At 50.8% G+C, this 27,791-nt stretch overlaps 1 protein-coding gene across 3 annotated transcripts in view; it reads right to left on the bottom strand.

The window, feature by feature from the left end:
* The window catches only part of pigg (phosphatidylinositol glycan anchor biosynthesis class G (EMM blood group)), a 49,770-nt gene extending 27,311 nt beyond the window's left edge, over positions 1-22,459 (bottom strand). For 2 of the 3 annotated variants that reach the window (XM_068044432.1, XM_068044451.1), the window contains exons 1-3: positions 22,285-22,459; positions 16,395-16,600; positions 3,944-4,153 (exon numbers count right to left, since the gene is read on the bottom strand). In XM_068044432.1, coding sequence (XP_067900533.1) covers positions 3,944-4,153; positions 16,395-16,600; positions 22,285-22,441 — 573 coding nt within the window. In that variant the 5' untranslated portion in view covers positions 22,442-22,459. The remainder of the gene's footprint in view (positions 1-3,943; positions 4,154-16,394; positions 16,601-22,284) is intronic. The other variant, XM_068044442.1, reaches the window with a different exon arrangement.
* Between the last annotated feature and the right edge of the window lie 5,332 nt (positions 22,460-27,791).

Raw genomic sequence — 27,791 nt, 5'->3', positions numbered from 1 at the left:
GATAGGCGGTTCTGTGGTCAAAAACGAGACTCCCGAATGGTATGTTGCCTCCCAGGTGCACGGGTCAGGGATGTCTCAGATCTGCTGCAGAACATTCTGAAAGGGGAGGGTGAACAGACAGTTGTCGTTGTGCACATAGGCACCAATGATATAGGTAAAAAACGGGATGAGGTCCTACAAGCAGAATTTAGGGAGTTAGGAGCCAAGTTAAAAAGTAGGACCTCAGAGGTAGTAATCTCAGGATTGCTACCAGTGCCACGTGATAGTCAGAGTAGAAATGAAAGAATAGTCAGGATGAATGCGTGGCTTGAGAGATGGTGCAGGAGGGAGGGGTTCAGATTTTTGGGGCATTGGGACCGGTTCTGGGAGAGGTGGGACTATTACAAATTGGATGGTCTACACCTGGGCCGGACTGGAACCTAATGTCCTTGGGGGTGCTTTTGCTAACGCTGTTGGGGAGGGTTTAAACTAATGTGGCAGGGGGATGGGAACCAAATGAGGAGGTCAGTGGACAGTAAGGAGGTAGTAACTAAAGCCTGTAAGGAACTAGATAATGAAGTCAGCGTGACTAAGGAAAAGAGTAGACAGGGAGCAGATGATGAACGCAAAGGGACTGGTGGTCTGAGGTGCATTTTTTTTAATGCAAGAAGTGTAGTAGGTAAGGCAGATGAACTTAGGGCCTGGATTAGTAGTTGGGAGTATGATGTTATTGCTATTACTGAGACTTGGTTGAGGGAAGGGCATGATTGGCAACTAAATATCCCAGGATATCGATGCTTCCGGCGGGATAGAGAGGGAGGTAAAAGGGGTGGAGGAGTTGCAGTACTGGTCAAAGAGGATATCACAGCGGTGCTGAAGGAGGACACTATGGAGGACTCGAGCAGTGAGGCAATATGGGCAGAACTCAGAAATAGGAAGGGTGCGGTAACAATGTTGGGGCTGTACTACAGGCCTCCCAACAGCGAGCGTGAGATAGAGGTACAAATATGTAAACAGATTATGGAAAGATGTAGGAGCAACAGGGTGGCGGTGATAGGAGATTTTAATTTTCCCAACATTGACTGGGATTCACTTAGTGTTAGAGATCCAGATGGAGCAGAATTTGTAAGGAGCATCCAGGAGGGTTTTCTAGAGCAGTATGTAAATAGTCCAACTCGGGAAGGGGCCATACTGGACCTGGTGTTGGGGAATGAGCCCGGCCAGGTGGTTGAAGTTTCAGTAGGGGACTACTTTGGGAATAGTGATCACAATTCCGTAAGTTTTAGAATACTCATGGACAAAGACGAGAGTGGTCCCAAAGGAAGAGTGCTAAATTGGGGAAAGGCCAACTATACCAAAATTCGGCAGGAGCTGGGGAATGTAGATTGGGAGCAGCTGTTTGAAGGTAAATCCACTTTTGATATGTGGGAGGCTTTTAAAGAGAGGTTGATTAGCGTGCAGGAGAGACATGTTCCTGTGAAAATGAGGGATAGAAATGGCAAGATGAGGGAACCATGGATGACAGGTGAAATTGTGAGACTAGCTAAGAGGAAAAAGGAAGCATACATAAGGTCTAGGCGGCTGAAGAAAGACGAAGCTTTGAAAGAATATCGGGAATGTAGCACCAATCTGAAACGAGGAATTAAGAGGGCGAAAAGGGGTCATGAAATATCTTTAGCAAACAGGGTTAAGGAAAATCCCAAAGCCTTTTATTCATATATAAGGAGCAAGAGGGTAACTAGAGAAAGGATTGGCCCACTCAAGGACAAAGGAGGAAAGTTATGCGTGGAGTCAGAGAAAATGGGTGAGATTCTAAATGAGTACTTTGCATCGGTATTCACCGAGGAGAGGGACATGACGGATGTTGAGGTTAGGGACAGATGTTTGATTACTCTAGGTTAAGTCGGCATAAGGAGGGAGGAAGTGTTGGGTATTCTAAAAGGCATTAAGGTGGACAAGTCCCCAGGTCCGGATGGGATCTATCCCAGGTTACTGAAGGAAGCGAGAGAGGAAATAGCTGGGGGGCCTTAACAGATATCTTTGCAGCATCCTTAAACACGGGTGAGGTCCCGGAGGACTGGAGAATTGCTAATGTTGTCCCCTTGTTTAAGAAGGGTAGCAGGACAAATCCAGGTAATTATAGACCGGTGAGCCTGACGTCAGTGGTAGGGAAGCTGCTGGAGAAGATACTGAGGGATAGGATCTATTCCCATTTGGAAGAAAATGGGCTTATCAGTGATAGGCAACATGGTTTTGTGCAGGGAAGGTCATGTCTTACCAACTTAATAGAATTCTTTGAGGAAGTGACAAAATTGATTGATGAGGGAAGGGCTGTAGATGTCATATACATGGACTTCAGTAAGGTGTTTGATAAGGTTCCCCATGGTAGGCTGATGGAGAAAGTGAAGTCGCATGGGGTCCAGGGTGTACTAGCTAGATGGATAAAGAACTGGCTGGGCAACAGGAGACAGAGAGTAGCAGTGGAAGGGAGTTTCTCAAAATGGAGACGTGTGACCAGTGGTGTTCCACAGGGATCCGTGCTGGGACCACTGTTGTTTGTGATATACATAAATGATTTGGAGGAAAGTATAGGTGGTCTGATTAGCAAGTTTGCAGACGACACTAAGATTGGTGGAGTAGCAGATAGTGAAGGGGACTGTCAGAGAATACAGCAGAATATAAATAGATTGGAGAGTTGGGCAGAGAAATGGCAGATGGAGTTCAATCAGGGCAAATGCGAGGTGATGCATTTTGGAAGATCCAATTCAAGAGTGAATTATACAGTAAATGGAAAAGTCCTGGGGAAAATTGATGTACAGAGAGATTTGGGTGTTCAGGTCCATTGTTCCCTGAAGGTGGCAACGCAGGTCAATAGAGTGGTCAAGAAGGCATACGGCATGCTTTCCTTCATCGGACGGGGTATTGAGTACAAGGGTTGGCAGGTCATGTTACAGTTGTATAAGACTTTGGTTCGGCCACATTTGGAATACTGCGTGCAGTTCTGGTCGCCACATTACCAAAAGGATGTAGATGCTTTGGAGAGGATGCAGAGGAGGTTCACCAGGATGTTGCCTGGTATGGAGGGCGCTAGCTATGAAGAGAGGTTGAGCAGATTAGGATTATTTTCATTAGAAAGACGGAGGTTGAGGGGGGACCTGATTGAGGTGTACAAAATCATGAGAGGTATAGACAGGGTGGATAGCAAGAAGCTTTTTCCCAGAGTGGGGGATTCTATTACTAGGGGTCACGAGTTCAAAGTGCGAGGGGAAAAGTTTAGGGGGGATATGCGTGGAAAGTTCTTTACGCAGAGGGTGGTGGGTGCCTGGAACGCGTTGCCAGCGGAGGTGGTAGACGCGGGCACAATAGCGTCTTTTAAGATGTATCTGGACTGATACATGAATGGGCAGGAAGCAAAGAGATACAGACCCCAAGAAAATAGGCGACATGTTTAGATAGAGGATCTGGATCGGCGCAGGCTTGGAGGGCCGAAGGGCCTGTTCCTGTGCTGTAATTTTCTTTGTTCTTTGTTCTAATATTTAATCTTTACTCTAGGCTTAAAATAATTGAAGGGGTTGGGAAGAGAAAGTGGAACAGCTCTCTAACACCTTTCCCTGACCGCTCCTGAGTATTGCTCATCTCTCTATAACCTTGAGCTCCTTACTGTGTTACTAATCTGCTCCTTTTAAAGGTTCCAGTTAATCAGTCACAAAGCAACAGCTTTCAACAGGAATTTGTTCCACGAGAACCAAAGATCTCTTTGGATTAGCCCACTGTACTATTTAATACACATCCATAATGTCTTTTGCTTCCTTGTTCTATTACTAATTACTTTGCACAATGAATTGAATGGGTTACCTTTGGGTCTTGTTATCTGAAATATCTGCAGAAGCTACAAATTCCTTAAGTGTTAGATGAAAATCAATCAAATTTGGTAACGCACAAAATGTGTCAAAAATGTACTTACTTCAGTATAATCAGACACAAAGAAAGAGGTAGTCCCATCATATTCCATAAAGTGATCAGGAAAAAGTCGAATCCAAGTGTCATCACCATAGAATAAGGTTCTTTTTCCAGCAGCTTTTGCCTGCCAGATCAGATTATCTTCTAGCAAGGTAGGAGAATTTAGGTTCATGATGACATCAATAAATCCAGGAATTCTGCCAGTCGTCATTGCCTAAACACATCCATGCAGTTCAACCATAAAAACTGGAACATCTTCATCATTTCGATAAATATATACTAAAATACAATTCTGATGTTCAAATCCTACTATTTCAGATAATCAAAGGTGAAAAATAAATACTACTTTTGACAACTAAAGCAATTCTTTGAAACTCCATTCAAACACATTCCAAGCATGCAACAGTTTCTCCTGCAGCCCACCACTATTCCCAGCCAAAAGCCAGGCAGGCTATCTATTCCCAGGCCTTTTTTAATGCTGCATCTTGAGAAACAGCCATTTATCAAACTACATCAAAAGCGTGTTATCTATCTCTCCTTCATATAGACCTTTTCAATGCTAAAGATGTCAGTTCTCTGTGATACAATGAAAAGCAGCAAATCAATCTGCAGAATTGCAGATTTAGCTCTATGTTCTGCATCATCATGTATGTACAAACAAGTTTTTTTTTTAGCAAACCATCATTGGTTTATGAGGGAACTTTAGCAAGATTTTTTTCTAAAAAGACTTTACATACAAAGGAACCCCACCTCTGTATTTACAACTAGAAAGGAGGCATTCAACAGAACACAAATTTCCCACCATATATTCTAAGTATTCATTATAGGCTGCTCTTCCATAAGTAGGATCAGGCTGTAATCTGGAGGATTTCTATGTTGGGACAAGTAGTAGCAATCATTGCATTTCATGCTACATGCCAGTTTAGGTGTGTGCCAGCATTGTATAAATGATAGCAAGATCCCTGGATCTCTTACAAAACTTCAGTATTCAAAAAGTTCCTTGGCTAAATAGAAAAATTAAGGTTACAATCACACTTAACATTTGACAAATGTTTAGCTAATAATACACATGGAAATGAAGTTGAATATGGAAAATATAGAGGAAGCAAATATTACTAGCCTTAGAGAGGATAAGAAGATGACTGGTTGGTAACAAACAACTTATTTTTATATAGCACCTTTAATTTAATAAAACATAGAACAAAGTATGACACCTAGCCACAAAAGGAGTTATTAGGTCAGATGACCAAAATCTGGGTCAAAAGATAGGTTTTAAGGAATGTCTTAAAGGAGGGAAGCAAGATGGAGAGGTGTAGGGAGGGTATTCCAGAGCTTGGAGCCTAGACAGCCGACAGCATGACCCCCAATGGTGAATAAAATCAGGGATGGACATAAAACCAAATTAGAGGAGTGCAGGTATCTTACAGGGTTGTGGGGTTGGAGGAGATTACAGATATGGAGGGGCTAGGCCATGGAGGTATTTGAAAACATACGTACGAACATACGAATTAGGAGCAGGAGTAGGCCACTCGGTCCTTCGAGCCTGCTGCGCCATTCAATAAGTTCGTGTCTGAACTGATTACGCCACATTACCACCTACCCCCGATAACCTTTCACCGACTTGCTTATCAAGAATCTATCTACCTCTGCCTGAAACATGTTCAAAGACTCTGCTTCCACCACCTTTTGAGCAAGAGAGTTCCAAAGACTCACGACCCTCAGCGAAAAAATTTCTCCTCATTTCTGTCTTAAATGGCCGAACCCTTACTTTTAAACAGTGACCCTGGTTCTAGATTCTCCCACAAGGGGAAACATCCTTTCCACATCCACCCTGTAAAGACCCCTCAGGATCTTATATGGTTCAACCAAGTCGCCTCTTACTCTTCTAAACTCCAGCAGATACAGGCCTAGCCTGTCCAATCTTTCCTCATAAGACAACCCGCCCATTCCATCAGTCTAGTAAACCTTCTCTGAACTGCTTCCAACGCATTTACATCCTTCCTTAAATAAGGAACTGTACATAGTACTCTAGATGTGGTCTCACTAATACCCTGTATAACTGAAGCATAACCTCTCCACTTTTGTATTCAATTGCCTTCGCGATAAATGATAACATTAGATTAGCTTTCCTAATTACTTGCTGTACCTGCAAATTAATCTTTTGCGATTCATGCACTAGGACACCCAGATCCCTCTGCATCGACAGCTCTGCAATCTCTCAGCATTTAGATAATATGCTTCTTTTTTATTCTTCCTGCCAAAATGGACAACTTCACATTTTCCCACATTATACACCATCTGCTAGATATTGCCTACTCACTTAACCTATCTATGTCCCTTTGCAAACTCCTTATGTCCTCTTAACTTATTTTCCTACCTATCTTTGTGTCAGCAGCCAACTTAGCAACCCGACCTTCGGTCCCTTCATCTAAGTCATTTATATAAATTGTAAAAAGTTGAGGCCCCAGCACAGATCCCTGTGGCACACTACTCGTTACATCTTGCCAACCATTTATGCCTACTCTGTTTCCTGTCAGCTATTCAATCTTCTACCCATGACAGTATGTTACCCACTACACTATGAGCTTTTATTTTTTGCAATAACCTTTGATGTAGCACCTTATCAAATTCCTTCTAGAAATCTAAGTACATCTACCGGTTCCCCTTCATCCACAGCACATACAACTCCCTCAAAGAACTCCAATAAGTTGGTTAAATATGACCTTCAATTTTTCTAAGTGCCCTGCTATAACGTCTTTAATAATAGCTTCTAACATTTTTTGTAAGGCAGATGTTAAGCTAACTAGCCTGTAGTTTCCTGCTTTCTGTCTCCCTCCCTTTTTGAATAAAGGAGTTACATTCACTATTTTCCAGTCTAGCAGAACCTTCCCCGAATTTGGAAAATTAAAACTAACGCAGCAACTATCTCACTAGCCACTTCTTTTAACACCCTAGGATGATGTCCATCAGGACCCGGGGACTTGTCAGCCCGCAGCTCCAACAATTTGTTCAGTACCATTTCCCTGGTGATTGTAATTTTCTTGAGTTCCTCCCTCCCTTCCATTACCTGACTTACAGCTAATTCTGGGATGTTACTTGCATCCTCAATAGTGAAGACAGATGCAAAGTATCTGTTCAATTCATCTGCCATCTCCTTATTATCCATTATTAATTCACCAGACTCGCGTTCTATAAAACCAGCGTTCACTTTGTTAACTTCTTTTTAAAATATCTATAGAAACTCTTACTATCTGTCTTTATATTTCTAGCTAGCTTTCTCTCGTACTCTAATTTTACCTTCCTTATCAATTTTTTTAGTCAATCTTTGTTGTTTTTTTATATTCTGCCCAATCTTCTGACCTTCTTCCCATCTTTGAGCAATTATACGCTTTTTCTTTAAGTTTGATACTATCTTTAACTGTTTTAGTTAATTGTTTTAGATGGCGGGTCCCCACCTTAAATTTTTTCTTTCTTGTCGAAATGTATAAATTCTGTGTCTGAAATATCCCCTTAAGTGTCTGCCACTGCATCGCTATTGATCTATCCCTTAACCTAATTTGCCAGTTTACTTTAGCTAGCTCGGCTTTCATGCCCTCATAATTGCCCTTACTTAAGTTTAAAGTACAGGTCTTGAACCCACTTTTCTCCCCTCAAACTGAATGTAAAATTCAATCTTATGATCGCTGCTACCTAGGGGCGCCTTAACTACGAAGTCATTAATTAATACTATCTCATTGCACAATACCAGGCCTAGTATAATCTGCTCTCTGGTTGGCCCGAGAACGTACTGTTCCAAGAAATTATCCAAGAAAACATTCTATGTACTCCTCATCTAGGCTAACTCTGCCCACCTGATTTTTCCAGTCTATATGTAGGTCAAAATCCCCCGCGATCATCGCCGTACTTTTCTGACAAGTTGCCATTATTTCTTCCTTTATACTCCATCCTGCAGTGTGGTTAACATTAGGTGGCTTGTACGCCACTCCCACAAGTGACTTCTTGCCTTTATGATTTCTCATCTCTACCCAAACTGCTTTTACATCCTGGTCTCCTGAACTTAGGTCATCTCTCTCTATTGCGCTAATACCATCATTAATTAACAGAGCCACCCTTCACCTTTTCCTAGCCTCCTGTCCTTCCTAAATGACATGTACCCTTCAGCATTCAGGACCCAATCCATGTCATCCTGCAGTTGTAATGGCTATCAAACCATACTTATTTATTTCTATTTGCGCTCTCAATTCATCTGTTTTGTTTCGAATACTACGTGCATTCAGATACAGAGCCTTTAGTTTTGCCCTTTTCTTTTTGTAACCTCTAGCCTTATCTGCTGATTTACTCTTAGATTTGTATGCTCTGTCCCTTCCTGTCACAGTCTATCATTTACCTTATTAATACCGTCCTGTCCTGACTTGTCTCTACTCCTTTATTTGCCATATCTTCCCAAATTTGATCCCTAGCCCTCACTATTAAAGGCCTGCTCGGGTCTGCAAAAAAAGCACCAACCGGGCCCAACAGAACCACATCCAACAATAATTCAGAGATTATTACCTTTGACGTTCTGCTTCTTAATTTAGTGCCTAATTCCTCATACTGACTATGCAGAACCTCTTTCCTTGTCCTGCCTATGTTGTTGGTACCTGCATGGAGCACGACCACTGGATCCTCCCTCTCCCACTGCAAGTTCCTCTCCAGCCCTGAGCAGACGTCCCGAGCTCTGGCACTGGGCAGGCAACACAGCCGTCTGGTATAATCTGCTCTCTGGTTGGCCCCAGAACGTACTGTTCCAAGAAATTATCCAAGAAAACACTTGATGCACTCCTCATCTAGGCTAACTCTGCCCACCTGCTTTTTCCAGTCTATATGTAGGTCAAAATCCCCCATGATCATCGCCGTACTTTTGCTGCAGAGAAGTGTCAATCCCCCTAACTATACTGTCACAGTCTGTTTATCATTTCCCTTATTAATATCTTCCTCCCTTGCTATACTATTCTGTCCCCTACTACCACTACATTCCTTTTTTCTCCCTGCACTTGAATGGCTTCCTGTACCATGGTGCCATGGTCAGATTTCTCATCCACCCTGCAGCCCCCAATCTCATCCAAACAAGCTGAAAGAACCTCAAACCTGTTGGACAATTGCAAAGGCTGAGGCTCCTGCACTCCTGCCCTCTGGGTCTCCTTACCTGCCTCAGCTGCAGCCACACACTCCTGTCCCTGACCACTGACCTAATCAGAAGACTGTATCCTAAGGATGTGACCACCTCTTGGTACAAAATGTCCAAGTAACCTTCCCCTCCCTGGTGTGTCACAGTATCTGCAGCTTGGCCTCCAGTTCAATGAGTCTGAGCTGAAGCTCTTCGAACTGCACTTACTGCAGACAAACTCCAGGACAAAGCAGCCCGCTTGATTGACACCCCATCTACAAACAAACATTCACTCCCTCCACCACCGACACACAGTGGCAGCAGTATGTACCATCTACAAGATGCACGGCAGCAATGCACCAAGGCTCCTTAGACAGCACCTTCCAAACCCGTGACCTCTACCAACTAGAAGAACAAGGGCAGCAAAGGCATGGGAACACCACCACCTGCAAGTTCCCCTCCAAGTCACACACCATCCTGATTTGGAACTAGATCGCCGTTCCTTCACTGTCGCTGGGTCAAAATCCTGGACCTCCCCTCCTAACAGCACTGTGGGTGTACCTACCCCAAATGAACTGCAACGGTTCAAGAAGGCAGCTCACCACCACCACCTTCTCAAGGGCAATCAGGGATGGGCAAGAAAGATTAGCCTGGTCAGCGACACCCACATCCCATGAATGAATTTTTTAAAAAGGCGTGTTTGCCTTGGATCACACTGGCATCCAGGAGCTCCCACATGCTGCAGCAGTGACACATCCCCTGTCCTGCCATCCTTAATGTATTGCAATTAATTACTTAATTATGCTCTTTCTGAAGTGAAGCCTCCCCCCGCTCTTTCTGAAGTGAAGCCTCCCCCCCCGCTCTTTCTGAAGTGAAGGCTCCCCCCCGCTCTGTATGAAGTGAAGCCTCTCCCCCGCTCTGTATGAAGTGAAGCCTCTCCCCCGCTCAGTATGAAGTGAAGCCTCTCCCCCGCTCTGTATGAAGTGAAGCCTCTCTCCGCTCTGTATGAAGTGAAGTCTCCCCCCGCTCTGTATGAAGTGAAGCCTCTCTCCGCTCTGTATGAAGTGAAGTCTCCCCCCGCTCTGTATGAAGTGAAGTCTCCCCCCGCTCTGTATGAAGTGAAGTCTCCCCCCGCTCTGTATGAAGTGAAGCCTCTCCCCGCTCTGTATGAAGTGAAGCCTCTCCCCGCTCTGTATGAAGTGAAGCCTCCCCCCGCTCTGCATGAAGTGAAGCCTCTCTCCGCTCTGTATGAAGTGAAGTCTCCCCCCGCTCTGTATGAAGTGAAGCCTCTCTCCGCTCTGTATGAAGTGAAGCCTCCCCCCGCTCTGTATGAAGTGAAGCCTCCCCCCGCTCTGTATGAAGTGAAGCCTCTCTCCGCTCTGTATGAAGTGAAGTCTCCCCCCGCTCTGTATGAAGTGAAGCCTCTCCCTGCTCTTTTTGAAGTGAAGTCTCTCCACATTCTCCGCGTTCTTTTTGAAGTCATGGATAAGAATTTTAAAATCAAGACGTTGCTTGACCGGGGGCCAATGTAGGTCAGCGAGTACAGGGGTGATAGGGGAACAGGACGGTGTGAGTTATAACACGGACAGCAGAGTTTTGGATGACCTCAAGTTTACGGAGAGTAGAATGTGGGAGATTGGCCAGGAGTGCACTGGAATAGTCATGTCTACAGGTAACAAAGGCATGAATGAGGGTTTCAGCAGCAGATGCGCTGAGACAGGGCAAAGTCGGGCGATGTTACAGAGGTGGAAATAGGCAGACTTAAATGAAGGCACGAATATGAGATCGGAAGCTTCTCTCGGCTCAAATGTGACACCAAGGTTGCGATCAGACTGGCTTAATCTCAGACTGTTGCCAGGGAATAACAATATAACAATAACAAATTTTATAAACCTACATAAAACGAAGAATAGTTAAAGTAAGGGTAGGGGCAATTAGGGATGAAAAAGGATGTCTTATTAGGGAGGATGGAAGAATGGCAGAGATACTTACCTTCTGGGAGCGGAGCGGACCTGCGGGGAGAAAGCCGAGAAAGAAGCAGATAAATAGAGCCCGAGGACCGCGGCCTAGACACTTATCTTCCGGGAGCAGACCTGTGGGGAGAACCCCGAGAGAGGAGCAGATAAATACAGCCCGAGAATCGCGGCCCAGACACTTACCTTCCGGGAGCGGAGAGGAGCTAATCTGTGGGAATAACGCCGAGAGAGGAGGGATAAATAGAGCCCGAAGATCGCGGCTTAGACACTTACCTTCCGGGAGCAGAGAGGAGTGGACCTGCGGGGAGAATGCCGAGAGAGGAGCGAATAAATATGGGCCGAGGATCGCGGCCGAGACTCTTAGCTTCCAGGAGAGGAGAGCAGGCGCGCCGGAGTTTTGTAAAAAGAGGGAAAAAAATAAGTCAACAGTGACATCACAGGAAAGCTGCAAGGTGATTGGTTGGTGAGTAACTGCTGTTAGGGAATAACTCGAAGTAGCTGGGTAAGTAACCAAAGCAAAGAGAAAAATCTACAGTGTTTTTTTAATATAGTAGGTAGTGTTTATTTTTAGGGAATCAAGTTCCCTAGGGTAAATAATCTAATTTTTGGGTAATTTAAGGGAGTAAATTAAGGGTGAGTCATGGTAGGACAGCTCGGCAGCATGGAGTGCTCCTCCTGTGCAATGTGGGAAGTGAGGGACACTTCCAGTGTCCAGGGCGAACACATGAGAGGGAAGTGTCTCCAGCTGCAGCTACTCGAAATCCGCGTTTCAATTCTGGAGTGGTGGCTGGTGATACTGTGGAGCATCCGCGAGGCTGAAATCATCGTGGATAGCAAGTACAGGGAAGCGATCACACCGCAGGTAAAGACTGCTCAGGCAGAAAGGGAATAGGTGACCGCCAGGCAGAGTAGAAGAACTAGGCAGGTAGTGCAGGAGTCCCCGGGTCCATCTCCCTCTCTAACAAATATTCTGCTTTGAATGCTGTTGGGGGAGATAGCTTCTCGGGGGCATGCAGCAAGAGCCAAGTATGTGGCAACACAGGTGGCTCAGCTGCACAGAAGGGATGGAAAAAGAGTGAGAGAGCTATAGTGATAGAGGATTCTATCGTAAGGGGTACAGATAGGCGTTTCTGTGGCCGCAAACGTGACTCCAGGATGGTATATTGCCTCCCCTGGTGCTAGGGTCAAGGATGTCATGGAGCGGCTGCAGGACATTCTGAAAGGGAAGGGTGAACAGTTAGAGGTCATGGTACACATTGCTATGAACGACATAAGTAAAAAGGATGAGGTCCTGCAGCAAGAATTTAGGGAGCTAGGTCGCAGATTAATAAGCAGGACCTCAAAGGTTGTAATCTCTGGATTACTCCCGGTGCCAAGTGCTAGTGAATATAGGAATAGGAGGATAGAGCAGATGAATGTGTGGCTGAAGAGATGGTGCAGGAGGGAGTGCTTTAGTTTCCTATATCACTGGGTCTGTTCCTGGCGAAGATGGGACCTGTACAAGATGAACTGGAACGGGACCAACATCCTTGCTGGGAGTTTTGCTACTGCTGTTGTGGGGGGTGGGGGGACTGGTTTAAACAGGGGGATGGGATACAGAGTGGAGTTACTGTAGGGGGTGATGCACAGCCAAATATAGAAGAGAAACTAAGTCAGTCTGGAAGACAGAGCAAATATAGACCTGTTAAGGCACAAGCGAATAATAGAAGGTTGGATTCCATCTATTTTAACGCAAAAAGTCTTACTAGTAAGGCAGGTGATTTGAGGGCGTTGATTAACACATGGGAATATGACATTATTGCTATCACAGAGACATGGTTGAGGGAAGGGCAGGACTGGCAGTTCAATATTCCAGGGTATAGAATCTTCAGGCGTGACAGAGGAGGGTGTAAAAGAGGAGGTGGCATTGCATTGTTGATCAAGGAGTCAATTACTGCAGTAAGGAGAGATGATATCTTAGAAGGTTCCTCAAATGAGGCCATATGGGTGGAACTTAAAAACAAAAGGGGGCAATCACTTGGCTGGGAGTGTACTACAGGCCTCCAAACAGTCAGGGAGAGATAGAGGAGCAGATATGTAGGCAAATCTCAGAGAGGTGTAAAAATAATAGGGTAATAATAGTAGGGGATTTCAACTTCCCCAATATCAACCGGGATAGTCATAGTGCAAAAGGCTTAAAGGGGCCGGAATTCTTAAAGTGCATCCAGGAGAGTTTTTTGAGCCAGTACGTACAAAGTCCTACAAGAGAAGGGGCAGTACTGGACCTAATCCTAGGGAATGAAGCCAGACAAGTGGTAGAAGTGTCAGTGGGGGAGCATTTCGGGGATAGTGACCATAACTCTGTCAGATTAAAAGTAGTTATGGAAAAAGTCAAAGAGGGACTGGAAATAAAAGTACTGAATTGAGGGAAGGCCGATTTCAATATGATAAAACAGGATCTGGCCAAAGTGGACCGGGAGCAACTACTTGTAGGAAAGTCTACATCAGACCAGTGGGAGTCATTCAAAAAGGAAAGAGTGAGAGTTCAGGGCCAACATGTTCCCATAAAGGTGAAGGGTAGGACCAACAAGTCCAGGGAACCCTGGATGTCAAGGGATATAGAGGATAGGATAAGGAAAAAAAAGGAGGCTTATGGCAGATTCAAAGCGCTGAAAACAGCAGAGGCCCTAGAGGAGTACAGAAAGTGTAGGGGGGTACTTAAAAAAGTAATTAGGACAGCAAAGAGGGGACATGAAAAAACACTGGCAGGCAAGATAAAGGAAAATCCCAAGGCGTTTTATCAGTATATTAAGGGCAAGAGGATAAGCAGGGCCCATTAGGGACCAGTGGCAATGTGTGTGTGGAGCCGGAGGACATAGGTGAGGTTTTAAATTATTACTTTTCACCTGTGTTCACTATGGAGAAGAACGATGTAGGTGTAGAGATCAGGGAGGGGGATTGTGATATAGTTGAACAAATTAGCATTGAAAGGGAGGAAGTATTAACTGTTTTAGCAGGCTTAAAAGTAGATAAACCCCCAGGCCCAGATGAGATATATCCCAGGCTGTTATATGAGGCAAGGGAGGAGATAGCAGGGGCTCTGACACAAATTTTCAAATCCTCTCTGGCCACAGGAGAGGTGCCAGAGGACTAGAGGACGGTGAATGTGGTAACATTATTCAAGAAGGGTAGCAGGGATAAACCAGATAATTACAGGCCAGTGAGTCTAACATCAGTGGTAGGGAAACTATTGGAAAAAATTCTGAGCGACAGGATTAATCTCCACTTAGAGAGGCAGGGATTAATCTCCACTTGGAGAGGCAGGGATTAATCAAGGATAGTCGGCATGGCTTTGTCAGGGGGAGATCACGTTTAACAAACTTGATCGGATTTTTCAAGGTAACTAGACGTGTAGATGAGGGTAAGGCAGCTGATGTAGTCTATATGGACTTCAGTAAGGCTTTTGATAAGGTCCCGCATGGGAATTGGTTAAGAAGGTAAGAGCCCATGGGATCCAGGGCAATTTGGCAAATTGGATCCAAAATTGGCTTAGTGGCAGGAGACAGAGGGCAATGGTCGAGGGTTGTTTTTGCGAGTGGAAGCCTGTGACCAGTGGTGTATCGCAGGGATCGGTGCTGGGACCTTTGCTGTTTGTAGTGTACTTTAATGATTTAGACATGAATATAGGAGGTATGATCAGTAAGTTCACAGATGACATGAAAATTGGTGATGTAAATAGCGAGGAGGAAAGCCTTAGATTACAGTATGATATAGATGGGATGGTAAGATGGGCAGAGCAGTGGCAAATGGAATTTAATCCTAAGAAGTGTGAAGTGATGCATTTTGGGAGGACTAACAAGGCAAGGGAATATACAACGGATGGTAGAACACTAAGATGTACAGAGGGACCTAGGTGTACTTGTCCACAGATCACTGAAGACAGCAGCATAGGTCGATAAGGTGGTTAGGAAGACATATGGGATACTTGCCTTTGTTAGCCAAGGCATAGAATATAAGAGCAGGGAGGTTATGATGGAGCTGTGCTAGTTAGGCCACAGCAGGAGTACTGTGTATAGTTCTGGTCGCCACACTATAGGAAGGATGTGATTGCACTGGAGAGGGTGCAGAGGAGATTCACCAGGATGTTGTCTGGGCTGGAGCATTTCAGCTATGAAGAGACACTGGATAAGCTAGGGTTGTTTTCCTTAGAGCAGAGAAGGCTGAAGGGGGAACCTGATTGAGGTATACAAAATTATGAGGGGCATTGATAGGATAGATAGGAAGAAACTTGTTCCCTTAGCGGACGGCTCAGTAACCGGGGGCATAGATTTAAGGGAAGGGGCAGGAGGTTTAGAGGGGATTTAAGGAAAGATTTTTTCACCCAAAGGGCGGTTGGAATCTCGAACACACTACCTGAAGGGGTGGTAGAGGCAGGAACCCTCACAATATTTAAGAAGTATTTAGGTGTGCACTTGAAATGCATAGCACACAAGGCTACAGACTGGAAAATGGGATTAGAATAGATAGATGCTTGATGGCTGGCATAGACACGATGGGCCAAAGGGCCTGTTTCTGTGCTGTATAACTCTATGACTCTACTAAATAAGCACTTTCAAACATATTTCACACAAAAGTAAAAAGAAAAGCAGACAAGGCCAACCAGCAGAGCAATTAGAGAACTTTAGATAAGGAAGTAGCACTCAAAAAAAAAAGTGGAACACGAATTAAAAAGGCATCAGGCCCCAGTAGCATATAATTTATAATACTGAGACAAGTTAAAATGGAAATAGTAAAGGCTTTAACCAGAATCTCGCATATCAAAGATGTACCAAAGGACTAGAGGGTTGCTACTGTGTTCAAAAACGGAGAGAAGGATAAACCAGCTAATTGTATGACAGTCAGCGAAGCACTGCTAGTGGGTAAGCTTTCAAAGGTGATAGTAAAGAACATAATTAATACTCAGCTGAAGCAACATGGTTTGACAGCCAGCATGAATTTGTAAAAGCTGAGCCTTTGAGGAAATAATAGTGCATTGATAATGGACTAAAGGAGGCTGCAAGGAGATATTGATAAGATAGTGAAATGGAAAAAAAAGTGGCAAATAGAATTTTCAAAGTCAGTAAATGTGAATTTGGTTTAAAAAAGTATGAATTATACTTTCAACTGGGGAAAGCTGAGTGATGTGGAAGAGCACAGAGATTCACAAGACATTAAAGTAGCACCTCAAGTGATAAGGCCATAAAGAAAACTAATGGTTAATATGTTTTATGACAAAGAGGTATAGAATATAAAAGTCCCAGCTTACTGGTAAATCTCTCAACAAATTACAATGAAGCAGTCTTTAGAAGTCTTACCTTAATTCTGGGCATTGTGACTGTTGGCGGCCAGGCTTTAGCGATAAAGCTGTGTGAGGAACCTTTCTCAACCAGATGTCGTGTATATGGCATAAACAGTCTTCCTTTTGGTCCAAACACAAAGTCTTCTCTCAAAGCATCCACCAACATAATAACAACCTTTCCAAACAATGGAGATGGTTGCTTTGTCCAGTTTGACGCAAGGCCTAAATCAAAAGAATGAACACATGCTTTATTCACATTTTAACTTATTTAAAAAATGAATGGATCTCCCTGGCATTGTTCACATGTACTTTGGTATCAGCAGCACAATAGAACAGCTGCTAATCTCGATTGTTCCTTTCAAGCCACTGCTCAGTTACTGCATGAGGTTGTCCAAATAGACATATGCCTGAGGTTACTTCAAACTATAATCGTTGATACTATTATCTTAAAGAATTCCAAGAGAATTGTCACGCATTATCTCTATCCCACGTGGATACACTGGTTTCATCATATTTCTGTATTTCTCCAGGTGGTTCAGAATTCATTTCTTCAGGATGTCATCCAGTCCTTTCCCTACCAGTCTTGTCAAGCTGACTGGCCTATAGCGTGGGGTTATCACTGCACCTTTTTACAGGCTGGCATTACATTCTCTTTTCTCCAGTCCTAAGGCCCAGTCAGTTTTCGAAGGATTCCCTCAAAGGTGTCTGCTAAAACACAGTCTTGCCTCTATTTAAATTTCAACTACAAAGCTGAAGAATTTACAAACTGGCTTGAAAATTTAGAACAACATCCAATGTAGGATTTAAAAAGGGAAAAAAAAGCTGCAAATGCATTTTATCAAATAAAAAGATTGAAAATGCTGAACGACACTCTCCAGGCTTTTAAACTGTTGAGCAGCTCCCTGATTTTGGTTCAAAATGCATGCCAATTTGCATTTGTTCAAAAGTTTGAACAGAGAGACTGAACAATACATTGGAACATCTACACAATTCACTTGTCACTTGCTTAAACTGCCAGTCAGTGCGACTTGCCTGTAATGTAATCATGCTCCTCGAGCACTTTAAAACAGCTGAGCAGCACTTTGCTCAGCCTCCCAATTTTGAGCCAGCAAGACTTAGACTGAGCAGTTGACTCATAATGAAATGTAAGGGCAGTGTGAATTTTTGCAATAAACAATAGGATAAAAACAGGAAGACGATATGTATAAATTACCACCAAAACTATGACTAGCCTTCACATTCCATTAGTGCTACACCATGTCTAGTGCGCTTACTGCGCTACTCAGAGGTGTTACCAACATTCACTGCCATCAGCAAATGCATGCTTCAGCTCTGGTGCAAATCAATACTTCTCCCTCCTTACATCAGCGCCTAGACTTCAAACATTTTTCATTGGCTGTGAAACACTTTAGAACACAATGCGGTTAAGAAAGAAGCTCTTCTTCTTCTTTGGCCTCCTTGTCTTGAGAGACAATGGGTAAGCACCCAGAGGTGGTCAGTGGTTTGTGGAGCAGCACCTGGAGTGGCTATAAAGGCCAATTCTAGAATGACAGACGCTTCCACAGGTGCTGCAGATAAAACTGGTTGTCGGGGCTGTTACACAGTTGGCTCTCTCCTTGTGCTTCTGTCTTTTTTCCTGCCAACTGCTCAGTCTCTTCAACTCGCCACTCTATAGCCCACCTTTATGGCTGTCTGCCAGCTCTGGCAATCACTGGCAACTGACTCCCACGACTTGTGATCAATGTCACGGGACTTCATGTCGCATTTGCAGACGTCTTTAAAGCGGAGACATGGACGGCCGGTGGGTCTGATACCAGTGACGAGCTCGCTGTACAATGTGTCCTTGGGGGATCCTGCCATCTTCCACGTGGCTCACATGGCCAAGCCATCTCAAGCGCCGCTGGCTCAGTAGGGTGTATATGCTGGGGATGTTGGCCGCCTCGAGGACTTCTGCGTTGGAGATACGGTCCTGCCACCTGATGCCAAGGATTCTACGGAGGCAGCGACGGTGGAATGAATTGAGACGTCGCTCTTGGCTGCCATATGTTGTCCAGGCCTCGCTGCCATAGAGCAAGGTACTGAGGACACAAGGCTGAAACACTCGGACTTTTGTGTTCCGTGTTAGAGCGCCATTTTCCCACACCTTCTTGGCCAGTCTGGACATAGCAACGGACGCCTTTCCCATGCGCTTGTTGATTTCTGCATCGAGAGACAGGTTGCTGGTGATAGTTGAGCCTAGGTAGATGAATTCTTGAACCACTTCCAGAGCGTGGTCGCCGATATTGATGGATGGAGCATTTCTGACATCCTGTCCCATGATGTTTGTTTTCTTGAGGCTGATGGTTAGGCCAAATTCGTTGCAGGCAGCCGCAAACCTGTTGATGAGTCTCTGCAGACACTCTTCTGTGTGGAATTTTAATGCAGCATCGTCAGCAAAGAGGAGTTCCTTGATGAGGACTTTCCGTATTTTGGTCTTCGCTCTAAGACGGGCGTGGTTGAACAACAATCTGATCTTGTGTGGAGGAAAATCCCTTCTTCTGAAGACTTGAACGCATGTGAGAGCAGCAGGGAGAAGATGATCCCAAATAGTGTAGGTGTGAGAACACAGCCCTGTTTCACGTCACTCAGGATGGGAAAGGGGTCTGATGAGGCACCGCTATGCTGAATTGTGCCTTGCATATTGTCCTGGAATAAAGTAATGATACTTAGTAGCTTTGGTGGACATCCGATCTTTTCTAGTAGTCTGAAGAGACCACGTCTGCTGACAAGGCCAAAGGCTTTGGTGAGATCTATGAAAGCAACGTAAAGGGGCATCTGTTGTTCGATGCATTTCTCCTGTAGCTGGTGAAGGGAGAACAGTATGTCAACGGTGGATCTCTCTGCTCGAAAGCCACACTGTGCCTCACGGTAGACACGCTCATCCAGCTTCTGGAGTCTGTTTAAAACGACTCGAGTAAAGACTTTCCCCACTATGCTGAGCAGGGTGATTCCACGGTAGTTGTTGCAGTCACCGCGGTCACCCTTGTTCTTATAGAGGGTGATGATATTGGCATTGCGCATGTCCTGTGGTACTGCTCCCTCATCCCAGCACAGGCAAAGCAGTTCATGGAGTGCTGAGAGTATAGCAGGCTTGGCACTCTTGATTATTTCAGGGGTAATTTCATCCTTTCCATGGGCTTTTCCACTGGCCAGAGAATCAATGGCATCACTGAGTTCCGTTTTTGTTGGCTGTTCGTCCCGCTCATCCATGACTGGTAGAGACTGGGCTGCATTGAGGGAGGTATAAGTGACAACATTTTCCCTGGAGTACAGTTCTAGGTAGTGGTCCACCCAGTGGTCGATTTGCTTGCGTTGGTCAGTGATCGTTTCCCCTGATTTAGATTTGAGGGGGACAATTTTCTTGATGGTTGGCCCAAAAGCTCTCTTAATGCCAGCATACATTCCTCTGATGTTTCCGGTGTCGGAGGCCAGCTGAATACGACTGCATAGGTGTTGCCAGTAGTCATTTGCACAGCGCCTGGCTGTTCTTTGTGCAGCGCTTCTGGCTACTTTAAGTGCTACGGATGTTAGCTCGCTGGGGGCTTTCTTGTATTTCAACAGTACAGTGCGCTTAGCGGCTATGACAGGTTCCAGCTTTTCAAAGTGAGATTGAAACCAGTCTGCATTCTGCTTCTCATGTTTACCAAAGGTGGTCATTGCTGAGTCATGGATGGCATCTCTGATGTGGGCCCACTTCGTCTCTGCATCCCCTGTAGGAGTGTTTTGTAGGGCTTTTTCAAGTGAATTTAGAAACTTATGTAACAGCTGTGAATAAGAGATTCTGTTAGTGTTGACGCGCGGGTGGCCCTTCTGCTTGGAGTGATGTAGCTTCTTTGGTTTGAGTCTAACTTTGCTGCACACCAGGGAGTGGTCGGTGTCGAGTCCACACTGTGGAAGCTGCGTGTGATTTGGACACTGTTTATAGAAGCTCGCCTTATGACGATGAAGTCCAGCTGGTGCCAACAATGTGATCTTGGGTGTCTCCATGAAACCTGGTGACAGGATTTAGTATGAAAGAACGAGTTGGTGATGCAGAGGTTATGATAGGTAGACAACTCAAGCAGTCTCTGTCCATTCTCATTCATCCTTCCAATGCCATAGCGCCCAAGGCAGGAGGGCCATGAGTCATGGTCGGCCCCAACCCTGGCGTTAAAGTCCCCCAGCAGGAACAAATGTTCGGTATTAGGAATGCTACTCATAATATTATGGAGTTCCTCGAAGAACTGGTCTTTAATTTCAGGTGGGGAGCAGAGATGCTGAGTAGGCATACTGAGCCAGAGGTGGTGAGCAGTCAAATGGACAGTATGCGTTCCGAGTCATTTGAAGGTGGCTCTATCATGCTAAGCAAAGGGTTTCTGATGGCGAAGCCCAGTCCATGCAGTCCTGGTTTTTCAGGGTCCCTACTCTGCCAGTAGAAGGTGTAGTCTTGCTCTCTTAGAGATCTGCTCACAGGGAGGCGTGTCTCCTGAAGTGCTGCAATGTCCACATTGAGTCCACTGAGCTCGTTGTTAATGATGGCGGTCTTCCGAGAGTAGTTGATTTGTGTAAGGTTTCCGACAGGCCAGGACACATAGTTCTGACATTCCAGCTAGCAAAACGAAGGGCTGGTACCTTCTTTCCTTTTTTTTGTCGTGCTGTTTGGTGAGGTGTTACAGTCCACATGTCGGGCAATGACCCTGAGCTCCAAGCACCCATAGAAGTAGGTGGACTGTGGTGGGACAGAACCTTTCTGACTGGGGGCTGCCCGGTTTGAGGCAGGCAGTAGCTGTCCAGTGAGATGCGTAGACCACTCCCACTGACAAAGGCAACCTGCGGCACCCAATCTCTATGCCAATTGAGCTGGACTTATATCCCGTAACTGCTGCCTTCCGTGTTGTTTTGGTCGCTGTCAGGCGACTATGGAGTGACCTCTCCATGGCACATGCCTGGGTGGAATGTATGGAGGTTGTGAGTTGCCCAAGCGTCAAAACCCCCCTCTCGGCCTTCCTAGTGGGGTCCAACGATTCCTGCAGCCATACCAGAAAGAAGCTACAGAAGTACAAATTATTTTCTTCTGCTGCCAATCAAACACGGGGAAAAAGAACATGTACGTTATCAGTCAAGCAGAACAAGTGATGCATAAACTGCATCCGGATCTAGGGAAACACAAGTAGATAGGACTTGTCTTCCTACTTAAAAGCTCAAGCCCCTAACATCAATGTGCTATCATCTGAAGACAAAGATTCCCACATCCCCGTTGAACCCCTCAAGTACGAAGCATGCTGAACCAGACTCAACCACCCAGTCCAGCCCCAGGTGATTCATGCCCCTGACAAAGGGTAGCCATCATGAAGCGTGAAGAGCTGCAAAGGGATGTAGGACCCAAGCAGCACATTCTGTGTCAGTTCTACTACTACAGGTGCCGTTACCTAGGTCAATGGAAAAACAGGGCAATATTAAAATTGCAGGACTGTACAACAGTAGCAGAACACAGACAGGGCATTGGCAACACTGTAAGGCACTGGCAGGGCACCAGCAGCACTGTATGCACCAGCTAGGCACGGGCAGGACACAAGAGGCCATAAAGCATCAGGACAGGGCATCAGCAGCACTGTAGAGCAATGGCAGCACAGATGGCACTGCAGGGCACTGACAGGGAACAGATGGCACTGGCAACACTGTAGGGCACTGGCAGGTCACTAACAAGAAATGAGCCACCCCGAGCCCGAAGACTCTCGCCCTTGGCCCTCGGAGTAAATGTGAAGGCGGATTCCCGCCGAGGTGCTTTCTACCCCGACCCGGAGCACAGACCGACAGAGAGGGAGGGAGGTGAATGTGGAACCGGGACCCGCCCGGCCCGGCCTGTTACACCCGGCATCCCCGCTGACCTAGTACCGGCTCTCCGGGGATCTCCGACGCCTTGGCTTTCGCAGAGCCGAATGACTTCAAGGGAGCGGGAAAGAACCCCCGCAGGAAGACGGCCATCCCGAACAGCAACGCCAGGAGGCCGCAGCAACCGAATAGCGAGGAGCGGAGCCTCATCATCCCAGCGCCGGCACAGCCGCTCTGCGCAGGCGCACAGTGAGGTCAGAGGGCGGAGCCACAGACTGGGGGGCGGGAAAGTGGGCGGGACAACTGGGAGGGGGAGGAGAGAGAGGAGAGGGGAGAGGGGAGGAGAGGAGAGGGGAGAGGGGAGGGGAGGGGAGAGGAGGGGAGGGGGAAGAGAGAGGGGAGAGGAGGGGAGGGGGAAGAGAGAGGGGGAGAGAGGGGAGGGGGAGAGAGGGGAGGGGGGGGAGAGAGGGGAGGGGGAAGAGAGAGGAGAGGGGAGGAGAGAGGGGGGGAAGAGAGAGGGGAGGGGGGAAGAGAGAGGGGAGGGGGGAAGAGAGAGGTGAGGGGGAGGGGGGAAGAGAGAGGGGAGGGGGAGGGGGGAAGAGAGAGGGGAGGGGGAGGGGGGAAGAGAGAGGGGAGGGGGAGGGGGAGGGGGAGGGGGGAAGAGAGAGGGGAGAGGGGAGGGGGAGGGGGGAAGAGAGAGGGGAGGGGGAGGGGGAGGGGGGAAGAGAGAGGGGAGAGGGGAGGGGGAGGGGGGAAGAGAGAGGGGAGGGGGAGGGGGAGGGGGGAAGAGAGAGGGGAGGGGGAGGGGGGAAGAGAGAGGGGAGGGGGAGGGGGGAAGAGAGAGGGGAGGGGGAGGGGGGAAGAGAGAGGGGAGGGGGAGGGGGGAAGAGAGAGGGGAGGGGGAGGGGGAGGGGGGAAGAGAGAGGGGAGGGGGAGGGGGAGGGGGGAAGAGAGAGGGGAGGGGGAGGGGGAGGGGGGAAGAGAGAGGGAAGGGGGAGGGGGGAAGAGAGAGGGGAGGGGGAGGGGGGAAGAGAGAGGGGAGGGGGAGGGGGGAAGAGAGAGGGGAGGGGGAGGGGGGAAGAGAGAGGGGAGGGGGAGGGGGGAAGAGAGAGGGGAGGGGGAGGGGGGAAGAGAGAGGGGAGGGGGAGGGGGAGGGGGAGGGGGAGGGGGGAAGAGAGAGGGGAGGGGGAGGGGGAGGGGGGAAGAGAGAGGGGAGGGGGAGGGGGAGGGGGGAAGAGAGAGGGGAGGGGGAGGGGGAGGGGGGAAGAGAGAGGGGAGGGGGAGGGGGAGGGGGGAAGAGAGAGGGGAGGGGGAGGGGGAGGGGGGAAGAGAGAGGGGAGGGGGAGGGGGGAAGAGAGAGGGGAGGGGGAGGGGGGAAGAGAGAGGGGAGGGGGGAAGAGAGAGGGGAGGGGGAGGGGGGAAGAGAGAGGGGAGGGGGGAAGAGAGAGGGGAGGGGGGAAGAGAGAGGGGAGGGGGGAAGAGAGAGGGGAGGGGGGAAGAGAGAGGGGAGGGGGAGGGGGGAAGAGAGAGGGGAGGGGGGAAGAGAGAGGGGAGGGGGGAAGAGAGAGGGGAGGGGGAGGGGGGAAGAGAGAGGGGAGGGGGGAAGAGAGAGGGGAGGGGGGAAGAGAGAGGGGAGGGGGGAAGAGAGAGGGGAGGGGGAGGGGGAGGGGGGAAGAGAGAGGGGAGGGGGGAAGAGAGAGGGGAGGGGGAGGGGGAGGGGGGAAGAGAGAGGGGAGGGGGGAAGAGAGAGGGGAGGGGGAGGGGGGAAGAGAGAGGGGAGGGGGGAAGAGAGAGGGGAGGGGGGAAGAGAGAGGGGAGGGGAGAGAGGGGAGGAGAGAGGGGGGGAAGAGAGAGGGGAGGGGGGAAGAGAGAGGGGAGGGGGAGGGGGGAAGAGAGAGGGGAGGGGGAGGGGGAGGGGGGAAGAGAGAGGGGAGGGGGAGGGGGAGGGGGGAAGAGAGAGGGGAGGGGGAGGGGGAGGGGGAGGGGGGAAGAGAGAGGGGAGGGGGAGGGGGGAAGAGAGAGGGGAGGGGGAGGGGGGAAGAGAGAGGGGAGGGGGAGGGGGAGGGGGGAAGAGAGAGGGGAGGGGGAGGGGGGAAGAGAGAGGGGAGGGGGGAAGAGAGAGGGGAGGGGGGAAGAGAGAGGGGAGGGGGAGGGGGGAAGAGAGAGGGGAGGGGGAGGGGGGAAGAGAGAGGGGAGGGGGGAAGAGAGAGGGGAGGGGGAGGGGGGAAGAGAGAGGGGAGGGGGGAAGAGAGAGGGGAGGGGGAGGGGGGAAGAGAGAGGGGAGGGGGGAAGAGAGAGGGGAGGGGGAGGGGGGAAGAGAGAGGGTAGGGGGAGGGGGAGGGGGGAAGAGAGAGGGGAGGGGGAGGGGGGAAGAGAGAGGGTAGGGGGAGGGGGAGGGGGGAAGAGAGAGGGGAGGGGGAGGGGGGAGAGGGGGGGAGGGGGGAAGAGAGAGGGGAGGGGAGGGGAGGGGGGGGAAGAGAGAGGGGAGGGGAGAGGGGGGAAGAGAGAGGGGAGGGGGGAAGAGAGAGGGGAGGGGAGGGGGGGAAGAGAGAGGGGAGGGGAGGGGGGGAAGAGAGAGGGGAGGGGAGGGGGTGAAGAGAGAGGGGAGGGGAGGGGAGGGGGGGAAGTGGGAGGGGAGGGGGGGAAGAGGGAGGGGGGGAAGTGGGAGGGGAGGGGGGGGAAGAGGGAGGGGGGGAAGTGGGAGGGGAGGGGGGGGAAGAGGGAGGGGGGGAAGTGGGAGGGGAGGGGGGGGAAGAGGGAGGGAGGGGGGGAAGAGGGAGGGGAGGGGGGGATGAGAGGGGAGGGGAGGGGGGGAAGAGAGAGGGGAGGGGAGGGGGGAAGAGGAGGGGAGGGGGGGTGAGGGGGGGGGAGAGGGGAGGGGAGGGGGAGAGGGAGGGGAGGGGGGAGAGGGTGGGGAGGGGGGGGAAGAGTGGGGAGGGGGGAGAGGGGTGGGGGAGGAGGTGAGGGGAGGGGAGGGGGAGAGGGAGGGGAGGGGGGGAAGAGAGGGGTGGGGGTGAGGGGGGGGGAGAGGGGAGGGGAGGGGGGGATGAGAGAGGGGAGGGGAGGGGAGGGAAGAGAGGGGAGGGGAGGGGAGGGAAGAGAGAGGGGAGGGGAGGGGAGGAGAGGAGGGGAGGGAGGGGGGAGAGGGAGGGGAGGGGGGGGAGAGAGAGGGGAAGGGGGGGGGTGAGAGGGGAGGGGGGGGATGAGTGAGGGGGGAGAGGGGAGGGGGGAAGAGAGAGGGGAAGGGGGGGGAAGAGAGAGGGGAGGGGGGGAGAGAGAGGGGAGGGGGGGGTGTGGGGAGGGGGGGGAAGAGTGAGGGGAGGGGGGGGAAGTGTGTGGGGAGGGGGTGGGGAAGGGGGGAGAGAGGGGGGGGGGATGAGTGTGGGGAGGGGGGGGAGTGAGTGGGGAGGGGGGGGAAGAGTGAGGGGAGGGGGGGGAAGTGAGTGGGGAGGGGGGGGAGGGAGGGGGGGAGGGGTGGGGAGGGGAGGTGAGTGGGAGGGGTGGGGGGGAAGTGAGAGGGGAGGGGGGGGAGTGGGGGGAGGGGGGTAGTGAGAGGGGAGGGGAGGGGTGTGGGGAGGGGGGGGGAGAGTGAGGGGTGGGGAGGGGGGGAGTGAGGGGGGGGAGTGAGGGGAGGGGGGGGGAGTGAGTGGGGAGGGGGGGGGATGTGTGAGGGGAGGGGAGGGGGGTGAGAGAGGGGAGGGGAGGGGGGAGAGAGAGGGGAGGGGAGGGGGGAAGGAGAGGGGGGGTGGTGGGGGAGAGTGAGGGGAGGGGGGGGAGAGGGGGAGGGGAGTGGGAGGGAGGGTGGGAGGAGGGGGAGGGGGGGAAGAGAGGGGAGGGGAGGGGGGAAGAGAGGGGGGGAGGGTGGGGAGGGGGGGGGGAGTGGGAGGGGGGAGGGGAGGGGAGGGTGGAGGGGGGGGGGAGGGGTGGGGGGGAGGGGAGGGGGGGGAGGGGGGTGGGGTGGGTGGGGGGAGTGTGTGGGGAGGGGTGGGGGGGGAGGTGGGGGGTGGGGTGGGGGGTTGAGTGTGGGGTGGGGGGGGTGGGGGGTTGTGTGGGGTGGGGTGGGGAGGGGGGATGTGAGGGTGGGGGGAGGGGTGGGGAGTGTGTGGTGGGGTGGGGTGGGGGGTTGGTGTGGGGAGGGGTGGGGTGGGGGGTTGTGTGTGGGGAGGGGAGGTGGGGGGTGAGGGGGAGGGGGGGGAGGGGGATGAGTGGGGTGGGTGGGGTGGGGGGTAGTGTGTGGGGTGGGGTGGGGGGGGGGTTGTGTGTGGGGTGGTGGGGTGGGGGGTTGTGTGTGGGTGGGAGGGGTGGGGGATTGTGTGGGGTGGGTGGGTGGGGGTTGTGTGTGGGGAGGGGGGGTGGGGGTTGTGGGGTGGGTGGGTGGGGTTGTGAGGGGGTGGGGTGGGTGGGGGATGTGTGTGGGGTGGGGTGGGGTGGGGGGTTGTGTGTGGGGTGGGGTGGGGTGGGGGGTTTGTGTGTGGGTGGGTGGGGTGGGGGTGTGTGTGGGGTGGGGTGGGGTGGGTGGGGGGGGGTTGGTGTGGTGGGGGTTGGGTGGGGGGGGAAGTGGGTGGGGGGTTGTGGTGGGGGTGGTGTGGGGTGGGGGGGAGGTGTGGGGGTGGGGTGGGGGTGGGGTAGAGTGTGGGGTGGGGGGGGTTGTGTGGGTGGGGTGGGGTGGGTGGGGGGATTGTGTGGGGGAGGGGTGGGAGGGGGGATTGTGTGGTGGGTGGGGGGGGGTTGGTTGGGTGGGGTGGGGTTGGGGTGGGTGGGGAGGGGGTTTGTTGGGTGGGTGGGGTGGGGGTTGTGTGTGGGGTGGGGTGGGGTGGGGGGTTGTGTGTGGGGTGGGGGTGGGGGGTTTGTTGTGGGGTGGGGTGGGGGGGTTGTGTGAGGGTGGGGTGGGGTGGGGGGTTGTGTGGGGTGGTGGGGTGGGGGGTGTGGGGGTGGGGGGGGTTGTGTGGGGGGGTGGGTGGGGTTGTGGTGGGGTGGGTGGGTGGGGGGTGTGGGGGTGGGGTGGGGTGGGGGGTGTGGGGGGGTGTGTGGGGGTGGGTGGGTGGGGGTGTGGGTGGGTGGGGTGGGTGGGGGGGTGTGTGGGGTGGGGGGGGTGGTGTGGGGTGTGGGGGGGTGGGGGTGGGGGGTGTGTGGGGGGAGGGGTGGGGGTGTGTGGGGGGGTGTGGGTGGGGGTGGTGGGGGGGTGTGTGTGGGGGGGTGTGGGTGGGGGGGAGGGGGGTGAGGGGGGGGGTGGGGTGGGGTGGGGGGTGGTGGGGTGGGGTGTGTGGGGTGGGTGGTGGAGGGGGGAGGTGTGGGGGGTGTGGGGTGGGGTGGTGTGGGGAGTGGGGTGGGGTGGTGTGTGGGGGTTGTGGGGGGTGTGGGGGTGGGTGGGTGTGGGGTGGGGTGGAGTGAGGGGGTGAGGTGTGGGGGGGTGGGGGTGGGGGGTGTGTGGGTGGGGTGGTGGTGTGGGGGTGGGGTGTGTGGGGGTGTGGGGGGGTTTGTGGTGTTGTGGGAGGGGGGGAGAGGGGAGGGGAGGAGAGAGGGAAGAGGGGAGGGGAGGAGAGAGGAGGAGAGGGGAGGGAGA

The sequence above is a fragment of the Heterodontus francisci genome, chromosome 1 (genome assembly GCF_036365525.1).
Source record: "Heterodontus francisci isolate sHetFra1 chromosome 1, sHetFra1.hap1, whole genome shotgun sequence".
NCBI lineage: Eukaryota > Metazoa > Chordata > Chondrichthyes > Heterodontiformes > Heterodontidae > Heterodontus > Heterodontus francisci.
The sequence above is the reverse complement of the archived record's forward strand: the minus strand, read 5'-3'. Positions and strand labels throughout refer to the sequence as shown.